Source organism: Apis cerana, linkage group LG16 (assembly GCF_029169275.1).
Source record: "Apis cerana isolate GH-2021 linkage group LG16, AcerK_1.0, whole genome shotgun sequence".
Classification (NCBI taxonomy): Eukaryota; Metazoa; Arthropoda; class Insecta; order Hymenoptera; family Apidae; genus Apis; species Apis cerana.
The window spans coordinates 3,017,886-3,040,104 of NC_083867.1; the positions used below are offsets into that span (position 1 = coordinate 3,017,886).

At 36.4% G+C, this 22,219-nt stretch overlaps 1 protein-coding gene across 3 annotated transcripts in view; it reads left to right on the plus strand.

Moving 5' to 3' along the window:
- LOC108000234 (protein sprouty) overlaps positions 1 to 22,219 on the plus strand; it is a 34,752-nt gene that overhangs the window by 5,818 nt on the left and 6,715 nt on the right. For all 3 annotated transcript variants that reach the window (XR_009833027.1, XM_062086410.1, XM_062086411.1), the window contains one exon: positions 9,897 to 10,096. Coding sequence is in view for 2 of the 3 variants with exons in the window: in XM_062086410.1 (XP_061942394.1) it covers positions 10,057 to 10,096 (40 nt within the window). In the remaining variant the exon portion in view is untranslated. The remainder of the gene's footprint in view (positions 1 to 9,896; positions 10,097 to 22,219) is intronic.

A 22,219-nucleotide genomic window follows, 5' to 3' on the forward strand; every position in this document is an offset into this window, starting at 1 on the left:
GATTTCTCATTCAGGAACTTTTTGAATGACAACTAGTACATCGTAGTCTTACGTAATAATCTGTTTATATTAACTTTAAACTTTTCGAACTTTTTTAATTTCATTTTTATCGTGAAACTAAATTAACGAGAATATTTACGCAATATTTTTTCTTTTTCTTTTCTCCTTCTTCTTCTTTTTTTTTTTTTTAATAAGTTTAAAAAAATACGAAATATTCATCTTTCCACGTTCATATTCGTGTTTTTGAGATTAACAATTCATCCAAACTGCGGGCGAAGAACGAAGAAGGGAGAAATTAAATTTTTCCCCCGTTTAACCGTCGTTCTCTTCGAAGGGCTCTATCGTTATTCCGCTCGCGTTTGTCATTCTTTCGATAGAAGGGACGCAGAAATGCGGTTTTCCGATATTCTCCAACGATTGCATCGCTTACTGAATAATTCGACGTACGTTCGAGATACGCGACAAAGATATTCATTATATCTCCGATATATTGCTGGAAAATCCAGAAGCTTATTTCAAAAAACATGTAGAAACCAAATCGAACGATAGCATCAAATTCCACGATATGAACGAACGTTTATACAACAAAATTACAAAATTTCGAAAGAGGCGCGCGAAAACACGAGTTTTGAAAGATTATTTACTTATTTACTCGCGCGTAAAAATCGATCGAAAACGGCAAAGTGATTTCCTTCCCCCCTAAAATCTTTTCAAACTTCTTCTTAGGGGGAGAGGCTACCGTTTTTCGAGAGCTACTCCTTTACTTACGTAATACCTCGCTTATGTGTCGCAATTCCGAAAAGGAAGGGAAAAAAGAAAGAGGAGAAAGGACGCGATGCGGTAACACGTTGCAAATGCGTTTGACGACGTTGGCGCGAAGCGCCGTGTCCTTGGGTGACATGTGTCCAGAATAACGAATCGAAGAAATATGAACAAAGTCATAAAAGGAGCGGCGCGCGCTGCACGTTCTCGCGCGTGCGCGTTTAACCCATCAACGGGCCATTTAAATTGCGCTCATCCTCCCGAAAAGGCGTTCCCTCGAACCATTGTTTCCGGTTTGTTAAGAAGAAAAAATTATTAGCTCGATGGATGATATTTTCGGTCAGAGAGAGAGAGAGAGAGAGGGAAAATTTGTCGGAAAAGAGAAAAAGAACGCGACGTCGACAATGTTGCCGCATTCCACGCGTTTCGACGTACGTGACAAATCATCCGCGTACGATCCGCAGCTAACCGCAAGTGCCTCTAAGTTCCTGCAATTGAAGTTCCGTATAACGCGTGTAACGCGATAACCATCGAAATTGGTTTTAAACGGCACGTTTATTTTGTTAGATTTCCCTCTCGTTGAAATATTCGCAGAACGCTGATACAACAACGGCTCGACGAATCTTCAACAACGAAGAATTACGATTCTTCAAATCGTAGCCCGATTCGATTACGAGTTCGTGGACACGGTTGCGTATTATTGTTGAAATAAACAGTTTCAAGGCGGGTCCTTTTTCATTCCGTGTTCAATATGGAGAAGGATATTTTCACTGGATACTGTTTGGATCATCCTTTGCTGAAATAAGATTCTCTCCTCTCCCTGTGTCTCTTCGTAACGCGAGCCGCTATCTTCGTGTTTGCCAACCCCGTTATCTCTCGTTCCTCCGTCTTTCATCTCCTTTCTCGCTCTGCCGCGCCTCTCTCTCTATCCCTGTCTCCGTCGCTCCCGCCCATCGCCGGCATCTGTCCCTCTCTCTCTTCCCCTTCCTTTGTTCCGTCCTCGTCCCTCCGTCGTCGGCGCTCTACCCTCCCTGTTCGTCATCGTTTCATCAACTCGCTCCTGCTCGCCTGCTTTTGCACAAGCACTGAACGCAATCTACGATCATCGTTATGTGCTGTCGCGTCATATCCGGTCTGGCTGATCGCTCGCCTTCTCCCCGTTCTCTGCTCTTAATGCTTCTCTTTTCGGCCTTCTTGCTGGGTCGCTGCTTCCCTCGATCTATGCGTCTGCTTGCAGAGATTCGGTCTCCTTCCTCCTTCGGTGTTTTAATGCTGTATTTATAACGATCTTTCTCCCCCTTTTTTTCCGTCGAAAAATATTTCTTATTTTCTCCAAGCGTGCTAAAGAATTGAAAAATTAAAGTGTGATTTCTTTTTTTCTTAATTACATGAGTATTTTTGAAACAATATTAAAATATCTCGAAGCATAGAGGAAAGGGATCTCTTGATTTCTCTTTTTTCCGATTAGTGTATATTTAGTATATATTTGATTATTTTTGATACAAAAAATAGAGAGACATCCCCTTTTTCTTTTCCCGGCGACGCATCGAAAATTACAGCAGCGGCGCAGGGACAGGATTGACGCAGTTTATTGCCACGAAGATATCGTGTGTCGCGATCAGCTCGCGGAGATTGACCGGAAGTCGCAGGGACGAAGATACGAGGCAGGCTGCCGCTTTAATTGGCGACTAGAGTATTCGATTCGGTTCAGGGTTCAACGAATTGGCCTCTCGGCGAATTAATTTATTGTCACTGTCACGGGGCCAACGTTATGATACACGGATGCACGGACTTTTATTGCGACCACGAATTATACGTGCTATACGAATAAACGAACCGTGAACGATCGGTTACGTAATACGACGATAAAGTAAACGTTTACAGCCCGTCAATTTCTACTTACGATACCGATTTTTTCTTCTTCTTCTTCTTCTTTTTTCTTACTCGTCTTGTACGTATTTATATTATTCGTATTCCGTACCATCTATCGTATAAATTAGTAAGTGATTGCCATGCTGCATCTTTACGATCCTCTTCGTAGTCGATAGTCGTGTTTAAAATTCATTAAGTAAAGTCATGCTTTCCAATTGCTACTTAATCTCCTCTCCTGGGATAAAATTTTTGTTAAGCGAAAATTCTTTTTTTTTTTTTTTTGAGATCTGTTTCATCGAAAAGATATATTATTGGTAATAATAAAAAGTATTATCATATATTATAACATCATAATCTCGTATATTGAAATTATACACGCCTTTCATTTTACGTATTTCAAGTCCCGATTATATCTATACATAGTATATATATTTGGAAAGAAATGAGTTTCGAAAGAGTTTTTCCGTACTTCTCTTCATCTGACCCAAATGGCTGCGTCCCTCTATCGTGGAGAACGACGTGCCCTTATCTCGAAGACACTTTTACGAATTAGCACGATAAAAGCAGTTCACTATGACAGCCGTGTAATACGAGCTGGAATCGAGATGCGCGACCTCTGTCGAGTTAAGAACGAGAAGCAAGCATTTCAGTGTTTTCACTTTATCTGCCTCTTCTCTCTACTTCTCTCGACGTACGCGTGTATTAAGTGCTAAGGTGTCGCCGTTAAATTTTCAAGATCGCCTCCTCTACCAACGAAATTCTTCGTTTTGAAAATAACATGGCGTCGAAATAATTTCTTAAACTCGAAGCTATTATTTTACGTTCTAATTAATAGCGGTTAAATTTTCGTTATTGTTTCGTTGAATCTCTTTTTTATATTTGTAAAAATTAATAGTAAATTAGAAATTCCGTTCTTCGAGTTTTTCTAATTTTATTATTAATTCGAGGTGCTATAAATATCAATAACCTAACCTAACCTAACTTCTCTCTAGATGTCGTAGGATTCTGTTTCAAATATTTAACCGATTCGTTAATCAATATTGTTATTGATATTACTATTATTATATATCAAACGTTATTAAAATTTCCTTCGCAAAGCTTGTTCTAAAAAAAGATGGGGAGAAAAATTTATCATCTCTCGTACTCGTACTCGCAGAGCAACAAGTGTTCGCCTCGAATGCCTATAAAATTCTAACGCGCCACGTTTAAACAGCCCGTCTAAAAGTGGACATCACAAAATATTTAGGGCAATCTATTCCACTTTACGAACTATTATTAGTTCCGTGAAAATTCATCCTCCCGAAATAAATGCCATCCTTTCTCTTTCTCTCTCTCTCTCCTACCTCTCTTTCTCTCCCTTTCACCGTTTCTCGTGGTTAGTCTCGCTCCTACGCTCGAGACTGTTCTTTGACTTTTCTCTGGCCGTCCTTGAAGGGAAGGGAACGTTGACCCTCACGAGAACGTCCATCTGTCCGTCCGTCCGTTCGTTCGTTCGTCCGTTCGTTCGTCCGTTCGTTCGTTCGTTCGTTCGTTCGTTCGTTCGTTCGTACGTACGCTCGTTTCGAACGTGGTTTCATTCAGAATGCTATGCCAGCCAAGATCGACGTTGATATATACTGGATGAGGAATGATGCTGCACAACAGAGAACAACACTAACACTGTTGTACTCTGCATTTTTTCCCCCTTCGATCGTTCGTATATCGTTCCCTAGATAGCTTGGTCAACTACGTAGATACGAATAATTCCTCGTCACTCGAAAAAACATTCGATTCGATATTAATATCGATAAGCGAGTCACAATGTTTAACTGTCATCTTGGATATATGAATCCATCTGACCGAAACGATTGGGAAATTATTTGTTAAATTCTCTAGTCTTGTTTAATCTTCTTTTTGATTCGTTGGAATAGCGACTTTTTCCGTTACGGGAGCTGAAGGAGAAATATTTAGTAAATTTGTTCGACGATATCCTATTGCAAGGCAAATACGGTAGCTTCGATAGACGCGGTCATCCCCACCATTTCCTGAAATTGCTTCGGTCGAGCGAGCCTCTGCGTTTTTTGCACATCGCGTGAGAAAACGGTCGAACGTCGATGTCCTTTTTTGTTACACTCAAACTTATTGTCTCTCACTCTCGCCAAGGAATAAAAATGCGATAACGAATCTCTATCTTGTTTTTTTAGTTGGCATGGCCATGGTCCCAATTAATATTTATTTATTACGTGCACATACTTTTTTTAAGTATATATTCTCGTCACAAAGATTCCGTTTTTCAAATTCGATCGAAAGATTGATATTTCTTACGATTTTGTTATATAACGTTGCGTTGGACGGAAATTATACAAGATCGGCGTTTACCGATTCCCTTAACGAGAAGAATTTCTGCCGGTTGGATAAATATCGAGAAACGCATGTAGGCCGCGGCAATATGTTTACATACGTAAAACACAGGTTTCCGGCGGAGTCCGGAGTCCGTGCTTATACACAATGCTTGCGTCGAAAATAGTTTTTCAACGTACACGAGGGTCCGCGTTTCACGACATGTGGCAGAGTGTGGGTCGCCAGTGCGTAGGTTTCTATGTACATAGTATATTGTATATACAGTGGCGAGAATATAAATAGGGAAAGTCCTTAATTTATGCTACGTATATATATATATATATATATATAGAGAGAGAGAGAGAGAGAGAAACAATGTTTATATTATTTGGATAGATAGATATATGCGAAATGATAAATGGTGAAAAATGTAAACTTACGTATGTTATACGTATATTTGATTTGATACTGATCTTTGTGGATCTCAGTTAAATAATTCAATCATTCGTTTTTATATATTTTTCAAATTAGTAAAAAGCGCGTATTCCTTCCTTGAACTACCAATCTCTGACTAGGTCATTTTTGATCGAATCGAGTCAGCGATCGACATAACCTCAATTCACACTGTTGACAATAAAAGTTAAATAAATTTGTATCTGCATTAATAAATCGATCATTTTTGTGCCAAAAACTGTTACGTATTGACGATCATTTATAAATTTATTCGTATTATTTCTTATCGAACGTGTCGTTGAACGTAATCGATACGTGAGTCGAGAAATCGAAGAAACCATTGGCAAATAGCGAACGAGCAAAGCGTTGTAAAATGGTAGCGGACGACGCGAGTTCGCAAACAGATGCACAATCAGAATTCCCGGCTAGCGGGTGATTTCACGTAAAGCGAATGTGGTAATACCGGCTATAAATTTCCATTCCGCAGGCCGTACAATTACGCTGGAATTGCTAACGAACTCTTCTCGAATAAAGTTGAAGTGAAGAAACGCGTTAAGGGTGCAAATACATTCGTGAATCTAGTACTTCACCGGTGGAGACGCAACATCGGGAATAGTTATCCCCGCGGTAAAGGTTAGATTAAACTTACATTTGGAGATAAGCGAATACATTTGAGTGTAAAATTTTTAAAAATATTTCTTGTAACTGCGTTTTGAACGACTATTTGAGAAATTGAATAGTGAAAGTTCGATTAGGTTATATTTCGGTGTAAAAGATTATATTTGAAAGTGAGGTTAGACGAATATATTTGAGCGTAAAATTCTCAAAGGTGTGTTTCTCGTATAAATGGACATTGTGTTGAGAGGGAATTCATTCAACGGTAAATTTATCGGGCAGTGAAAGTTAGGTTAGGTGTAGAATCCAAAGTTATTTTTTTGTTATTAAAAACTTTATTTATTTAGATAATAGAATTTGAGAGATTTCTTAAAGATAAAAAAATTCTATTTTGCGTGAATACTGCATTAAGAATGACTGTCCGATGGTAATTTTCATTGTCTGACGGTAACTTTGTCACTCTCGATACCAGCCACTTGCGGAGAATAGTCTCGACAGCAACTCTCGAAAGTTTTACTCTCAAATGTTATTCGCGCCCTGACGTGGTGAGAGCAAACGAATCGGATCCACGACAACTATCACGACGACGACGACGATGGCGACAGCGAGTGGGTGGTTGGGCGAAGATCCCGGCCATATGGTGTCCACATTCCATTTCTCCTGCACCGACGATATCTGCGTGTTTGCTCTCTCGTTCTGCCGACAGCCAGCTTACCTCCCGCCTTGCGAATATCTTTGTAATTGAAAAAAATTTTGCTTCTTGCATTCTTCCCTCTCTTTTCAACGTCGATAATATTTTACCTCGTATGATTCTCCATCGTTTGATCATAGAATAGAATCGATCCCCTATATCTTGGAACGTTTCTTAATAGAAGTATTTATCGACAGAGTTTATGATTCCAACCAATGGAAAATCAAATAATGCATCGATCGATAAGTATCTTAAATATTATTATTCGCATAAATCATTCCCAGATTTGTAAATATTTTTTTTTTTTTTTTTTTTCAGAAAAAGACTATCTTTATTATTCGTTCTACCGTTCCGTGTCACGTTTATACAAATTTTTCTGTAATATATTCAATATTAATTTCATTATCCGTCAATTATGTTGCTCCAGAATTTGATATCGCATTACTACGTTTATTACAATTTTCCTTTAAATGTTCGAGTGCAAATCAATCAACGAAAAGTCAAAGAAAATACAGGAAGGTTATGCAAATTAGGACGAGAGGAAGATGATAATTTAACACTCGGTAGCGGGAAGCAACGTAGTCGAGAGCAGGTGATTGATTATCTTTCTCTAGCGATCTGAGGTACTCGAGGGTTAATCACCGTCGTAAATCATCCAACCTGGTGCTTTTTCTATACAACCCGGGATACCTTTCCCTCAATGATTTTATTGCGCTTTAAATTTGAAACCGATCCCGGGTATAAAGGTAACAGAGACCGGCGCTGGTGTTTGCAGGTACAGGAACAGGTAACACAAGGTGGCAGAAAAGCAAAGGGAACGAGAGAAAGAAGGGGATCGTAGCGATCCATTGTCTTCCATTCCCTTCTCCCTTGCCATCCTCCCTTCTCGTCCTTCCCTTGCCTTTTGTAAGAAAATGACTCGTTTCTCGGGTTCCTCGAAATTTCTTTCTGTAACCTGGTGTCACTGTAAACGACCCTTGTTGTATATTCACCTCTGAGGTAGAGAGTAGTAATGGGACCAAGTAAGAGTTGGGGAAAATTTGAAACTGTTTTCAGACGGAAACATTGAAAATTCAGATATTTCTAATTGGCGGGAAATTCGAAAAGCGAAATAACGTCATATATCGAGCAATATTCTACGATCGAAAATTTATTATCAAATTATGTAAAAAACGAAACTGTCCAACTTATCTGTTATAATTTGGAACAAGGACGATTTTCTTGTCGACGGATGATAATAATTTCAAATTATAAACGACTAAAAGTAACTGTACTAATGAAATTAGAACGAGATACCGAACAACTCTCGGGAATTTTTCTCTTGGTAAAACTTACACGCCAAGTCTATTACGGTTACTTGATCGATATATCGATCAATCTGTATTACCAACAAATTAAAATGCAAAAAAAAAGTAGAACGTTATCTATTAAACTAAGCAACTGTTCGTGGGAACTTTTTCTTTAGTATCAATCGATTGTTAATTTATTAAGTCCAATCGGTGTAATACAATTAACACGTCGTAATTTAATTCAATTTAATACGATTAACTTATACGTTAAACAATATCACCTAACTCCGATAAGAAATTACGATTAATTGCAATTGCTCGGCACGAAAGAATAGATTTTATTCCGAAGGTAAAACAGTTGCGAGCAGAGCGTAACAGTCCAAAAAAAAAAGTCCCTAGATGGGTGAATTTCGTTGAATCGGAAAAAGGAAAGTTTGCCGAGTTTTTAGGGCGAAGCAAACGTGTAATACGTTTCAGGGAAAACCGGATGCATCTGTCTCCTCGTGGCTGGGCCCATAGTCGATTCCTCGCCTCTCCCCCCCTCCGAAAAACCCTCGTCGTGGCCTTCCTCCCCCTCTTCTCCTCCCCCCTCCCATACTCTGGTCATATTTTCGGGCTATTTCCTTTCGTAATCAATTTCGAAAGTGTTGTTCGACGCTCCCGTGGGCAAAAAGATGGGAGATAATCGAGCGGGAATGCCACCAAGGGGGAATAAATAATCGGATGCGGCGAGTTTGCCGAGCGACGCTTAAAAATATGCCAGCACTGAATCGCGGAGAGATGCTCTGGTGCATCTTGAATATACGAGTGTATGCACACGTGCATGCATGCATGTTGCGTGGGCGCAGTCTGAAGGATATCCGGTGTTGCTCTCGCTCCTTCCTTTCTCTCTCTCTCTCTCTCTCTCTCTCTCTCTCTCTCTCTCTCTCTCTCTCTCTCTCTCTTGTTTATTTCTGTTCTTGAAACATCATTTCGAGATTTTCTCATCGTTTGTTAATTATTAATAGTTTCCTTGTATCAATATCGATAAAATTTTTGGCATTCAATTTTTGATTTTAAAATATATATGTATGTGTGTATATACATTTTTTGAAAAGAAAATCAAGTTTTTGAAAATTTACTATTAGGTTAGATTTCAATCTACTAGTATTTCTGTTACGTGTTTGTTAAAATGTTGAGGTAATTTATTCTGGAAGAACAAGTCATAATGAATTAAGAGATAGTTTAATTCAAGCGTTTGAAGAAGAAAAAAAATTTGTTATTTCGAAAATTTAGAATAAATTTTATTCTACATTTTTTTATATTGATAAAATCATTTTTTTTATATCATAGAATTTTCTCGTATTCCATTAGAAATTAATCTATTTCGTACTATTGAAAAATTTTTTTAATTGGAATCTCTCTCTCTCTTTTTTTTTATCATTTGTCTTTCTATTTTCAATGAAATTGTAAATCGATAACAAATATGGCAAATAACAATAATTCCATTATAGATTTAAAATTCAATTAAAAAATGTTTCGTGTTATGAAAAGAAACACAAGATATATTCAAAAAATTATTTTAAATATTATTTATCAAATTGCTATATTAATGTGAAATTATCAAATTGCTACGGCACGGTAATGAAATTGCTATGTATATTATGGAAAAGTTATCTAGAGGAAAAAATAAAAGATCCTAGCCGATAGATAGATCGCCTCTTTACAATTAAATTCCCTGGGAATCGTACAAATCGTAAAAAAAAAAACGTGTCTGGCGCAAAATTAAAATTTAATAATCCGGATAAGCTGTCGTCGCGATAAGAATTTATAGTGACGGTCGATTTATAGCCGATTTGTTATCTGAGATTTACGATCGTATTAAGGTACTATATAACGATTAATTCCTACGTTAGCAAGAAGTTTCTCCGCGCCGCTACTACTTTGCATGCGAAGTCAAAACAGCTTCCGACGACCAACTCTCTCTCCGTTTGGCTCGCAAGGGAAGTTGAACAGAGGCCGGCAAACATCTGTCGTAACGTCTTCGCTGCATGGGGCGCGCGTTCCCTGTCAGTTATGACAAAAAGCTGCAACATCCTGGAAAACGGCGGTGCAAGTATGCTTCTTCATTTCCTTATTGTCCCTGGTTGTTTGTTATTTTGCTGTCGCCTCGGCTTTTCTCTGTTTCTCTTCTCGTGTAACTTGAATGATCGATGTTCAATTTTGAATAAGATAAGCTTTTAATACTTTGTAACTTCCTTTCGCAAAAAATACGAAAGATTATTATCGTGTTTGTTTAAATCTCTTTGAGTTATTATTTCTTGAAACGTGAGTTTGCGTGAGTTGAATAAATCAATGATATTTTGATTTAAATATTTAAACGTATGTTTCTTGTTTTATATGAAAGGGAAAGAGAAGAAAAATACAAGGAAAGATTAATATTGATTGTTTTTGTTACACAACCGTTGCTTTTTAACCAATCATTGGCCCGGAATAGTTCTTTCAACGATTGCCAACCTTGTTTCGATTATTCGTATTACCAACATTATGAGAAGTTATAAAAGATAGATGAAATTAATTTATATTTTGTTATAATAAATTTTTCTTGCTGATTTATTTGAAATATAAAAATATATTAAAAATATATTATTTATTTGAAATATAAAGCTTGAAAATTATCGAAATATTTTTGTGATTCTATGATTTGAAAAATACCTATATTACCAAAATTTAAAAAAAAGTGATCTAATCTTGAGAAGAAAAGAAAAATAATAGAAATAAATGAAAAACCAATTTTGTTTGTTTAAAATTAATTATCTTTATTATTATTATAAAAATAAATTTAATTAAATAAATAGATAATAATTAAAAAAATATATTATTGATAAATGATAATCGATATAATAATTATTTGATTGATGATTGATGCTCATATATATAGGTACTAGATGTTATCAAATATGTTTGGTTTAAATTAACAATTGAAAAAGACAATATTGTATTTAAAATGCCATCTATATTCTTTTTCTAGATTCAGGTTATACATCCAAGTTTAAACAAGCATTGATCAAAATATAAAAAAAAAAAACAGTGTTCAGTTATTGTAATCATTGTGAAAATTATTAATATTGTTTCTTTCGTTTTGTTATTTTATCTGATCAACGAATTATCATTATTATCATTTATTATAATGAACTCTTTTTACAGTACAGTAATCTTGCATTCTAGAATAGGTTAGGTTCGAAACTGATCAACTTGCAAGACAGGGTCTTAACCAAGAATTCTGTCTCGGCGTGAAATAAATTGGTAAGATAGAATGAGACAATATTTCTCGCGTTTGTTTTTGTTAGATAAGCTTGTTAAAAACTATATTTGATAATTCCACTTCTAAAAAATATGGATAATGATGACCAACTTATGAGATAGAATTCTGATCGGGATGCAAGATTACATGATTTATCGTTAATCTATTACCATTCATTTATTTATTTTATATATTATAATTATTTTATATATTTTAAATAAAAAAGATAATTAATTTGGAATAGACAATCTTAACTTTTCTTTCTTTCCACTTTATTGATCTCTCAAAATCGGATCAATTTTCAATAATTCTTTCAATCTATAATTATGTAATCTTTTCAATATATATATTTTTGAATTATATAAAAAAATATACATAATAGTTTTATTATTAATTGAATTATTATTAATTTCTTCGTGAATTCGAATTCCATTCTTTCATTCTTTCTTCGGTATTCATAACATTATAATTATTTTAAAATTGTTATCAAGATTATTATCAGAAAAGGTTATAAAGATTTCGAAAGTCTTTGCCAAAGAATTGTGCAGTTTGTTTAGAGTCTGACGACAAAAAGAACGTTTTCATGATGAGCATGTTATAATTATAAGACCGGTTATAAGAACACTGCCGAAAAATTTGAAATTAGTTTATAGTTTTATAGTTTTTTTTTTTATAATTTTATAGTTTTTCTGTTACAGCTTCATTGAATTTTCTACCAATTTTGTTATTTGTTTGAAATTAATGCTACGAGTATTAATATTTATTCTAGATTTATTATACACAAGAAAATATTTTATCCTGTCAAAATTATAACCTAACTTTTTCTTAAATTACTATTTTACGGAATTCTAAACTTCTTCAATACTTGAAAATGGAACTTCGGAACGAGCTTCGAGCGTGTTAAATGAGATAAACAAAACTCGATATCGATTTTTATTGATTATTTCAAGCATGTATCGATGACGGCACAAAAGTCACTTATCCAACAAGCATCTGAAGTCGCTACTAAATTGCGTGAAGTGGGCAGCACTTTACCATCGCAGAATGAAATCCATTTCGCTTTCTGTTTTCAGTGAACAACTGAAAGGACGTCGAACTGAGAAACGATTTCGATATGATAGGAGGAATGCCCCTCTAGTATTGCTAATTTATTGCTTGGAACAGTTTGTGTTTCATAGCAGAATAATTGGATAGGAAGAAAACGTTTTATCATTACGTTGTACGATAATTGCTCGAGAACTGTTGAAGATTTTAATGGAATCCGGCCTTCTTTCTGCGATACGAAACGCACGAGTTTAATCGCTTCTTCCGAAATATAGCTTGTTTTGTTTGGGATGCAGTGTGTGCGCCTGATATTAGATAACTCGTACAAGTTACGACCTCTAGAGAAAGACACGCAACCGATAAGAATCGATCCGGTGGCTTTACCAGTTGGCTCGTCAAACACGATCGTATCCCAAGCGTAGAAATACTATCCCTGTCAAATAGTTTTCGGTAACATTGTGAAATTTTATTAAAAAATATTTTTAATTTTTGAAATGTAAAATATTATTTAAATATTGATTATATGAAAAAAATATAAAAAAAATTATTTATTATCAAAAACAGTGAAAACTAATTGTAAAAAATTACGAGTACATTATCATTTCGAGTAAATAAAAAATTTCTATCGTAGCAATTATGGTGTACTAAAAAGAAAATTAAAGTTTTGTGATATGTCGTTAGCTTGAGAAAGTTAGAAAAATTTTTTTTTCTTTATATACATATCTATCACGTATCCGTATTGCTAAAATATGGATATATTTTAATTATGATTTTTCATCATGTATTTGTGATTATTGTAACTATATCATCTACTTTTTGAATTATTTAACATTTTTCTTTAGATCCCACTCTACTTTAGACACGGTAGCTTTATGCATTTCATGCTGTACGCAATGTGTTGAATCGCGCGATCTTGACACAGCGAGAAGTAGAATTCTCATTAAAATAACTTGACGGAGCGGAGATCTAATTTTGTCAGCGTTATGAACGGACGCACCCTGACACGGCCCGTTGAAAGAAAAATATTTTGGATCACCGTCAACTTGCCCGCTCCTGTTAACTTTTAACCGTTTTCCGTGCTTCATTTCGAGGTACGGAGAACGCGCGAAAACGAAACGAGCCAGAACGCGCACTGTTTGCGCGCGCCTCTATCTCAACCGAAATTCGCACGAACCTCCTTTACGAGCCATTGTGTAATTGGCTTTGCCAGTGGCACGCGAGTCTGCCTTCTCAAAATCGAAAACGCTCGAAATAAACTGGCTGCTTTGACGCTTGCTAACTTAACGCTGCCGTGCACTCCATTCCTTTCCCTCGAAAAGTTTTCTTCTTCGTCGTTAGAGCAACCTCGCATTTTTTCAACGTATTGACGCATACTTTCGATGGACACAATAACAGTTTAGTACGCTTGGATCTTTCTTGTCTTTATATTAATAGCTAAGTTTAATAATTAATTCTCAACGTTTCTGCTTTCGATAATTAATAAAATTTCAAGTTTGAAACATGAATCGATAATAAATATTAATTTTTTGAAAAGGGCCTCAAGTTAATGTAACCTCGTGTAAGTGAAAGAATTGATGATCATTATTACATGTAGATCGTATTCGTAGGAAAGTTATAAATAGTTGTAAATATTAGAAACTAATAAATTGAAAATTATATTTAGATGTAATTAATTTGCAGATCTTTTGGTTTAAAGGCTGTTTCCGATGGTAGGGATGCGGATCGGAATTTATTTTATATAGAAATTTCTTAGAGCACAGATGTTTGCTCGAAAACGAGCCAAGCCTTCGTCAAAGTTTACTTGGCTGTGCGCTTGCTCGATGTTCGCCCGCTTCGCTTAACGTTCCTGCGCGCTTGTCTTTCTACGCTTCAGTAGCGTATCATCAAATTCGCGGGACCTCGCGTAATGTGACTTTTTTTGTAATTTCATTTCTCGTTCGTTGAAAAATTCGTAATACGTTTCGAATGATTTCTTTAATGAATTAAAATATAAATTAATACCAATGGCATAAATAATTACTCAAATAGGTGTGAAAATTTTTCAATACCTCAACACACCGATATAAAAAAATTAATCTAATTCTTCAATTTAATTTAATTTCTCGATTATTAAGATAGAATATAATTCGTAAAAGTAAAATATAGGTTAAAAATTTTCCAATAAAATTTTTCCAATGGAAAATCATCGACACATAGTGAGAGCGATAAACCGTAATATCGTATGTAGTTTCGAATGGTATCGTTGCCGGCTCGACACTCGAGATACACCAAAGAAACATTACACTTCGATATCGTTTTATCTGCGCTATTTAGTTTTCGTGCGGCACTGCAAGGACCGCGACCCGGAAATACGTTGTTACGCAACTATGATCTACGTTGACACACGATCGGGCAGGTCTGCACTGCGGATAGATAATACTTGGTATAATTTGCTAAAAGATAGCGTGAACGTGCCAGACTTGAATCGTTTCCTTTACACGTTGTGCACGGTATATCCGCTATCTAATATTGATTTTGTCTATTCAATATCTAAACTAAATTACGTAAATTTTAGAGTGAGAATTTAATATAAATTTTTTAATCTCGAAAATATATTCAATTTTAATTATACGTCTCTTAATTTTCAAAAAATAAAAAGTTATACGTACACTTTTGGAATTAGAATCAAATCTAATTTTTCAAGCGTCACGTAAAGAAAAACTTCAGTTTTCATACGTATTTCGAAATGCTGGGATAAAATTAATCGATATTTTGTGCTTTGGAAGAAGAATAAAAAGATGAGAAAGAGTTTAGAATCTTTGAAAAAAGATTTTCAAAGAAAGAAGTAGAAAGAAAATCGTAGGATGAACGTTTAGAAAGTCTACAAACCGGGCAAATCGATTGTTACGCTACTGGTATCTGTCGTGCGGATGTGTGTTGGTAGTGGGGCTACGAGTGAGTGGGAGCGACGTGGCTAGTTGCGCGACTGAGTGAACGAACCAGAACTAGAAGGACGAAGGTTAGAGAAGGATGAAGAAGAAAAAGAAGCGAGAGAGTGGAGCGCAGGAAGAAGTGATTGAGAGGGGGAACATAAGGTGAAAAGAGGAAAAGACGAACGATGGGTAGAAAGTACACGGGCAGCGGGAAGGACAGAGAGGAGATGAATGAACGTACGTACGTGACAGAAAGAGAGAGAGAGACGAGACATCGACGGGTGCGCGTGGTAGGGTGAGATAGAGCGAGACAGATGTTCGAATGAATGAACGGTGCACGACGAGGATAGAATTAATGAGTGGGATAAATATAGAAGCGTGTAACGCGGTAGAACGAGACGGCCTATCTCTTCCTCTCCTTCCGTTTTCTATCCTCGCCCTCTCTCTTTCGTTGATGTTCGGCTCGCTTCGTTGGTTGGTCGTTTCTCGACTTCGGTTCTCTATCCCGTGTGCCGGTGTGATCGAACGAGATAGCTTACTCGCTCGAAAGCAACCTCAAATACAATATCAAACGAAATAGAACGAGAGGATTCTTCTTTGTCGTACTATGATCTACACTTATGCATATTATATGTGCCAACTGAATCGATGCTATAGCGTCGACTAGCTAGACTAACTTATTGATAATATAATACGCTTGGAACTCATTCAGCGATAATCCTCGATCTTTTATTATCTTTCGATCTGTCTCGCGTTCGATTCTTGAATCGTGTAGAAACATTTGTTTTTCTTTTTTTTCTTTTTTTTCAATTAGAATTCGATTCTGGAATCAAATTCAACGACAATCTTTGTAAAAGTATATGTTCAAGCGAAATAGAAAATTTAGAAAGTGATTTCAAAAATTAATACGAGCAATTTATAAATAATGTAACTTTAAATAAACGAAGCAAGACGGAGATAGAGACGTTTCTATCGTAAAATTAAATTGCTCATAATTTAAGAAGTAAGCATCGATGGATATTCTTGGATACCAATTTTTAAATTCGTTTTTAATCTTTAGAATTATTTTCTGTAAATTTTCTATATATATGTATTTCGTATATAATCTAAATTTTTCATTGCAATAATTTATTTCTCTTCCTCGCTTTCTTTGCGTTCTCACAAATCGTTCGAGTTTCATCAATTTTCCTGCTGCACTATAAAATTAAAAGATGAAACATCGAAACGACTGATACGAACTGATTCGAGATACGTGAAAAGTTAACGGTATTAAATATTTTCAAATAGATTATTTTTACCGATCTCTCTTTATTTCGTAACGACATTATAATATTAATAACAAATACAACGATAATTTTCGAGTTGATTATAACGGAATACGCGTGAGGATTTATTGCCTCGAGTAATTAATATTAATGAGACCGTCTGAAATAATGGGACAGATACCTTAAATGCTAAGTGAAAGATCGAAGGCATGTGGTCCGATATGCAATCCGGTTACTTAATAAGTCTTAGAGATTCCTTTCAAAAATGGCATCGTTATTAAAACATAACGGTTTCTTCATATCTATTGTCTCTTTCGCGTTCCATTTGTATCTTCCGAAAGGTAGAATCGATCGAAAATGCGCGAAAGTAAAAAAAAAAAAAAAGAAGAAGAGGAAAGAGTAAAAATAGAAAATAAAAAAAAATATAAGAGCCGGTAGACGTCGAGCGTGTAAAGTGACGCAGCTAGAATCCTTAATCCAATGTGACTGGTTGTCGATGTCGAGTGTAAACGCGAGAGAGGTACGCTTAAATTCGATCGATAACGCGAGGAACGGCGCATCGAACCCCCGGCGCGGACAAAAAAATTTCCCACAGCGCGGAAGGAGGAGGCGTGTGCAACGTGTAGAGAGCACATTTGACAGGGACGAAAAAAAAAAAAATCACCGCGCAAGCATTGCCACCTCCAGCGTGGCGACCGACGACCGTCACTGTCGCCGCGCCGACGCTGTCGGTGGTATACACGGTGACGACATAGGTAATGTTTTCATTCAATCTAAAGCTTCAATGATAGCTTCCGCCCATTCATAAAAAGCTTCGTGTTGCGAACGAGTCGTTGGCCACGATATCGCCAGATGGCATACCGTGCACGGAACTCGACCGGCCCTCGCCCCCCTATGTCTCTCTCTCACTCGCTCTCTCTACTTTTGTGTCCTCTATCCCCCTCGCCTGGCTGTCGCCATTCATGGCTTCTTTCCCACCTTTTCCCTTCCTGCTTTCCCTCTCTCCCCATCCGTTTCGTCCTACTGCCTCTTGCTCGTATATCTCTCTTCCCCCCCGCACTCCCTCTCCTCTCGTTCCCGCTCTGTCCTTGTCTTTTTCTCATCCGCCGTTCCTCTAACTTGTTTGCCCCCCCCTCCCCCGTCTTCTTACGCTGCGCCCAATCGCCGACGCGTTTCTCTTCTTCTTCCCTCGCCAGCCAGCCAACTCGACTCGTTCACGGCAAGCTCATTGTCAGTCGTTCGCCAGCAGCTCTCGTGTTTGTTTCGGGTTTTGACATTTTACCGTTTCTTCTCCTCGCCTCTGTGTCAAGCAACATTCATTCATCCTGGTCTTCGCGCGTCACAACCACTTCCTGTTTCTAGCGCGATATATATATATCGAGAGAAGCGTGTTTAGTCAATTTAAAACTAATTTATACGGATTTTAATATATCTTCGACGAACGATCGATAAATTGAAAGATTGCGATTCGGATGAAACTAAAACTTTTTCGTAGAAAGTAAATCCTCGTTTCTCGGTGTCGTTGAGTGAAAGGCGTGTTATGGATACGTGTTATACGTATTATAATATAGAAAATCGCTTTTCGTCCAAATTTGTTGGCGATCGCAACGTGTGCTCCACTCCCGTCGTTAAATATCAGTGACGAGGAGGCTCACGGTTGAAATATTAACGACCGGGAAATGAGAGCAGCACGACGTGACCGATGAGAGGGTGATAAACAGCTGCCGTCCGGTGGAATTCGAGGACGTTCCTAGATCCGTTCGACCATTCGAACGGAATCGCCTTTCCGAAGGCATCGTGTTGGTGCGCGTGCGTCATTCTGACTAACGTACGCGCTTTAGAAGGATTCTATCGGCCCTGGCGTGGGCGAGCCCACCTTCTTTTCTGGATTTTCACTAGTCCCATGAATTTTCAGTAAGTCATTTCCGTTTCGTCGCTTCTATTTTTTATTATTATTATTATCATTATTTTTCAATTGCATCATCGTGAAGGGATTATAAATTAGATGTTTGCTTCGTATATGCACGATAATATCCATCTAAATGATATAATTGAAAAAAAATTTGTCGTCTCGTATATGATGTCGAAGAATAAAGCGAAAAATAATTTTGTTGGACGGAAATATACATATACGTGCATGGCGAGGAAATACGTCCGATCTTATCGCGGACATTTCCGGCACGTTATTAAAACATATCTGGACCGGAACCTCGTTTAAAAATTCTAATTTTTTCACGGATGATATTTATACCAACATATTGTTTCTAACATCCTGTTGAAGATACAAATAATTCCAGACGTATTTAAATTATTATATACAAAAGTCATTTTATTTTTTATTACTATCATTATTAGAATATTTATAGGAATTTGGTTTTGTTATTAAAATTCAAAGTTCAATTATTATTATTATTATTTATACCAACATATTGTTTCTAACATCCTGTTGAAGATACAAATAATTCGAGACGCATTTAAATTATTATGTACAAGATAAAAGTCATTTTATTCTTTATTACTATCATTATTAGAATATTTATAGGAATTTGGTTTTGTTATTAAAATTCAAAATTCAATTATTATTATTATTATTTATACCAACATATTGTTTCTAACATCCTGTTGAAGATACAAATAATTCGAGACGCATTTAAATTATTATGTACAAGATAAAAGTCATTTTATTCTTTATTACTATCATTATTAGAATATTTATAGGAATTTGGTTTTGTTATTAAAATTCAAAGTTCAATTATTATTATTATTATTTATACCAACATATTGTTTCTAACATCCTGTTGAAGATACAAATAATTCGAGACGCATTTAAATTATTATGTACAAGATAAAAGTCATTTTATTCTTTATTACTATCATTATTAGAATATTTATAGGAATTTGGTTTTGTTATTAAAATTCAAAATTCAATTATTATTATTATTATTAAACACACTTTTTTTTTAATATCTCATCTCGCGTGGCCAATGAATTTGCGAACAAATATCGTTTGCTACGATAAATCGTTGGACATCATCAATCATTGATCATTATCGTAATCACGATTAATATTGCCCGAAACAATTTACTTACTTTTTCTTCATTACTCGAAACGCGCCCAATTATTATTAATCCGGGTTTAACCCGCGTCGCGTCTCACGTCAATGAAAATTCGCCTCGCGTTATCATCGCGTTGACGGTAGCAGTACAAGTTCGGCTGGTTCCAGAAATCCATTAGCGGATGAGTCTCTATCTCTCGAGGTATGTACGAAGGAAAAGACCAAAGGAACGCCTTTTTGTCGCGTTAGAGGAAGGAAGAGAAGGAGAGAGGCGACCGGGTATGCACAAAACGTCTCTTATCTTCGCTTCGAGCGTATAGAGCGACTAAAAGCTCTGACCTATGCCAGTCGGTCGGTGATAGGCCCCGCGCATTCCTCACTTCGAGTGCACCCTCTGAATCGTCCTGCCCACCTATCTCTCTCTCTCTTTACGAACGCGCGTCTTCGGTGTCGCGGCGCATTTCCGCGTACGTGTGCGTGGGTGTTCGCACCACGTGTGCTCGAAACGTGTGAGTCGCGCACAATACGTTTCCTCGAATCCTCCCGATTGTTCGGTATCTCTGTACATCGTGATACTCGGTTCGAGACACGGCCATGGGTGAGTGAGGCGAGGCTTATCGCGCGGGGAGCGCGTATGATTTTATATACGGAGCGAGGATTATTATTAGAAGTTTCATTAAAGTTTCATTAGAGGGGGTTCGTTTTAATTGATACAATGTTTAGCGATAATCTTTTCCGTTTTTTTCTCACATCAATTTGACATTCGGAAGATTAATAGATAACCTTGGTTCGTTGAATTTGGCATTTAATTTTGCTTCTAAAAAAGGAAAAAAGGATGATTAAAGATTGACGCATTTTTGTGAGAAAATATTTCGATATGAAAATATTCAAAGTCGGTGAATTTTTGGTATAAAGTTGAGAAGTGATTGTTTTATTTTTTGTATTGTAATTTTTATCGTTTTATTTTTGATTTTATTTATATACTAAACTTTCTGTGAGCTCCATTTTTTGATCTTTCTTTTTTTTTTTCAACTATAAAAGAAATCATCGTATAAGAATTATACACGTAGTTTATTAATTTTTCATTATCCTTTTACAAAATGAAAAATATTTAATAGTAAAAAAAAATCATATAGATTTTACAAGACCGAAGGATATATTTTTACAAACTTCTTAACAAGTCTCCCTGTTTATAAAAATATTGTTTGATATTTGAGGACGAATTTTTTCAGATTTTTCTAAAAATTATCACTAAAAAATGCATCGAGCGTGAAAGACTCGTGTTTGCGCTTTAAAAATACCATAAATATGTTTATACAGCAAGGATTAAATTGCAAGGTAAAGAGCATCGTTGCACGAGACGTATTGTATATCTTGCACGTTGAGAGATGCGTGTAGGTCGCGAGAATGGTCTTGCGCGAGCAAACGTCGTTTCTTTCGATTCCGTATGCCCCTCAAGAGTGGGTCGAAGCACATTGAACGTATTATCCAGCCAGATCTAATATCATCAGCTTTCCGCTATTTCGCGATAATTTTTCGAGAATATAATTCAAGAGGATAAGGAAAAATATGAAAAAAATAGAACAATACCTGCGAAATGGATAAAACGTGTCTTTGTAAGAAATACGATTTGCGATCATCATATACATCTAATATTATTAAATTCAAGATAATTCAACAGTTTGTTTTAGTTCGTGATTATACAGTCAAATCCATGCATCGGTTTTTATTTGGGCGTATACGGTAAAATATCAGCTTTAGGAATAAAGATGATAACAATATAATGTATTAAATCTTCATTTGCACAGAAAATTTAAGCAGCATATCCGTACGATTTGGTTGCAACGATGAGAAGGAAGAATATTCTAGATAGAATATTCTATAGAGAATCACAAAAGTCACGTGATCGTGCTTACATTATAAATCACTAGATGTCGTTATTAGAGCACTATCTAATTTCGATGAAACGAAAAATTCTCGTTTTAATTCTAAACCAGTTTCAGATTTTCTCTCGTTATTGAAAAACAAATTTTTCTGACTCGCTTCCTACTTTTCCTTGACTCGATATTCCTAAATGTTCTTATGAAAATAATTAATCGGCTAATCGGATGTAAATCGTGCTGTCACAAAGCGGTAGATGCGTGGAGGACACGATTGATCTCGGCTCGAACAAAACGCTCGATTCTTCCACAACTGTAGGCGCTTCGAGTGGGCCGACGACCACTGAATCAAGAACCACGGTGCACTCAGGCCACGAGCGCCCACGAGCGGCGCATTCGCCCACGTAGACCAATCCTATCTCGAAGCTACGTAGGTAGTGCCGCGTACATTCTTCGTGTCTCTTTTAGTGTGATCCGAATATCGTTTTCGACTCTGTTCATTCAAATCCCTTCTTCCACTTACCTATTCTCCGTGGTTTACGCAGGATAGAAACAATCATGCCTTGTATCTTGAGCATAAGAACTTTCGGACTGAAAGTTAGGTTAACTTACGAGATTGTTGTCGTCTATCCGACGCGAAATGAATAGGAAGATAAAGGTTACGTTTGATGGATAGTGTTACGTATAAAATCTTAATATCTTATGAATTATAATTGAATTATAATTACATATCTTTATCGTTACTTAGAAATACTCTTGAATCGATTAAACGACAAGT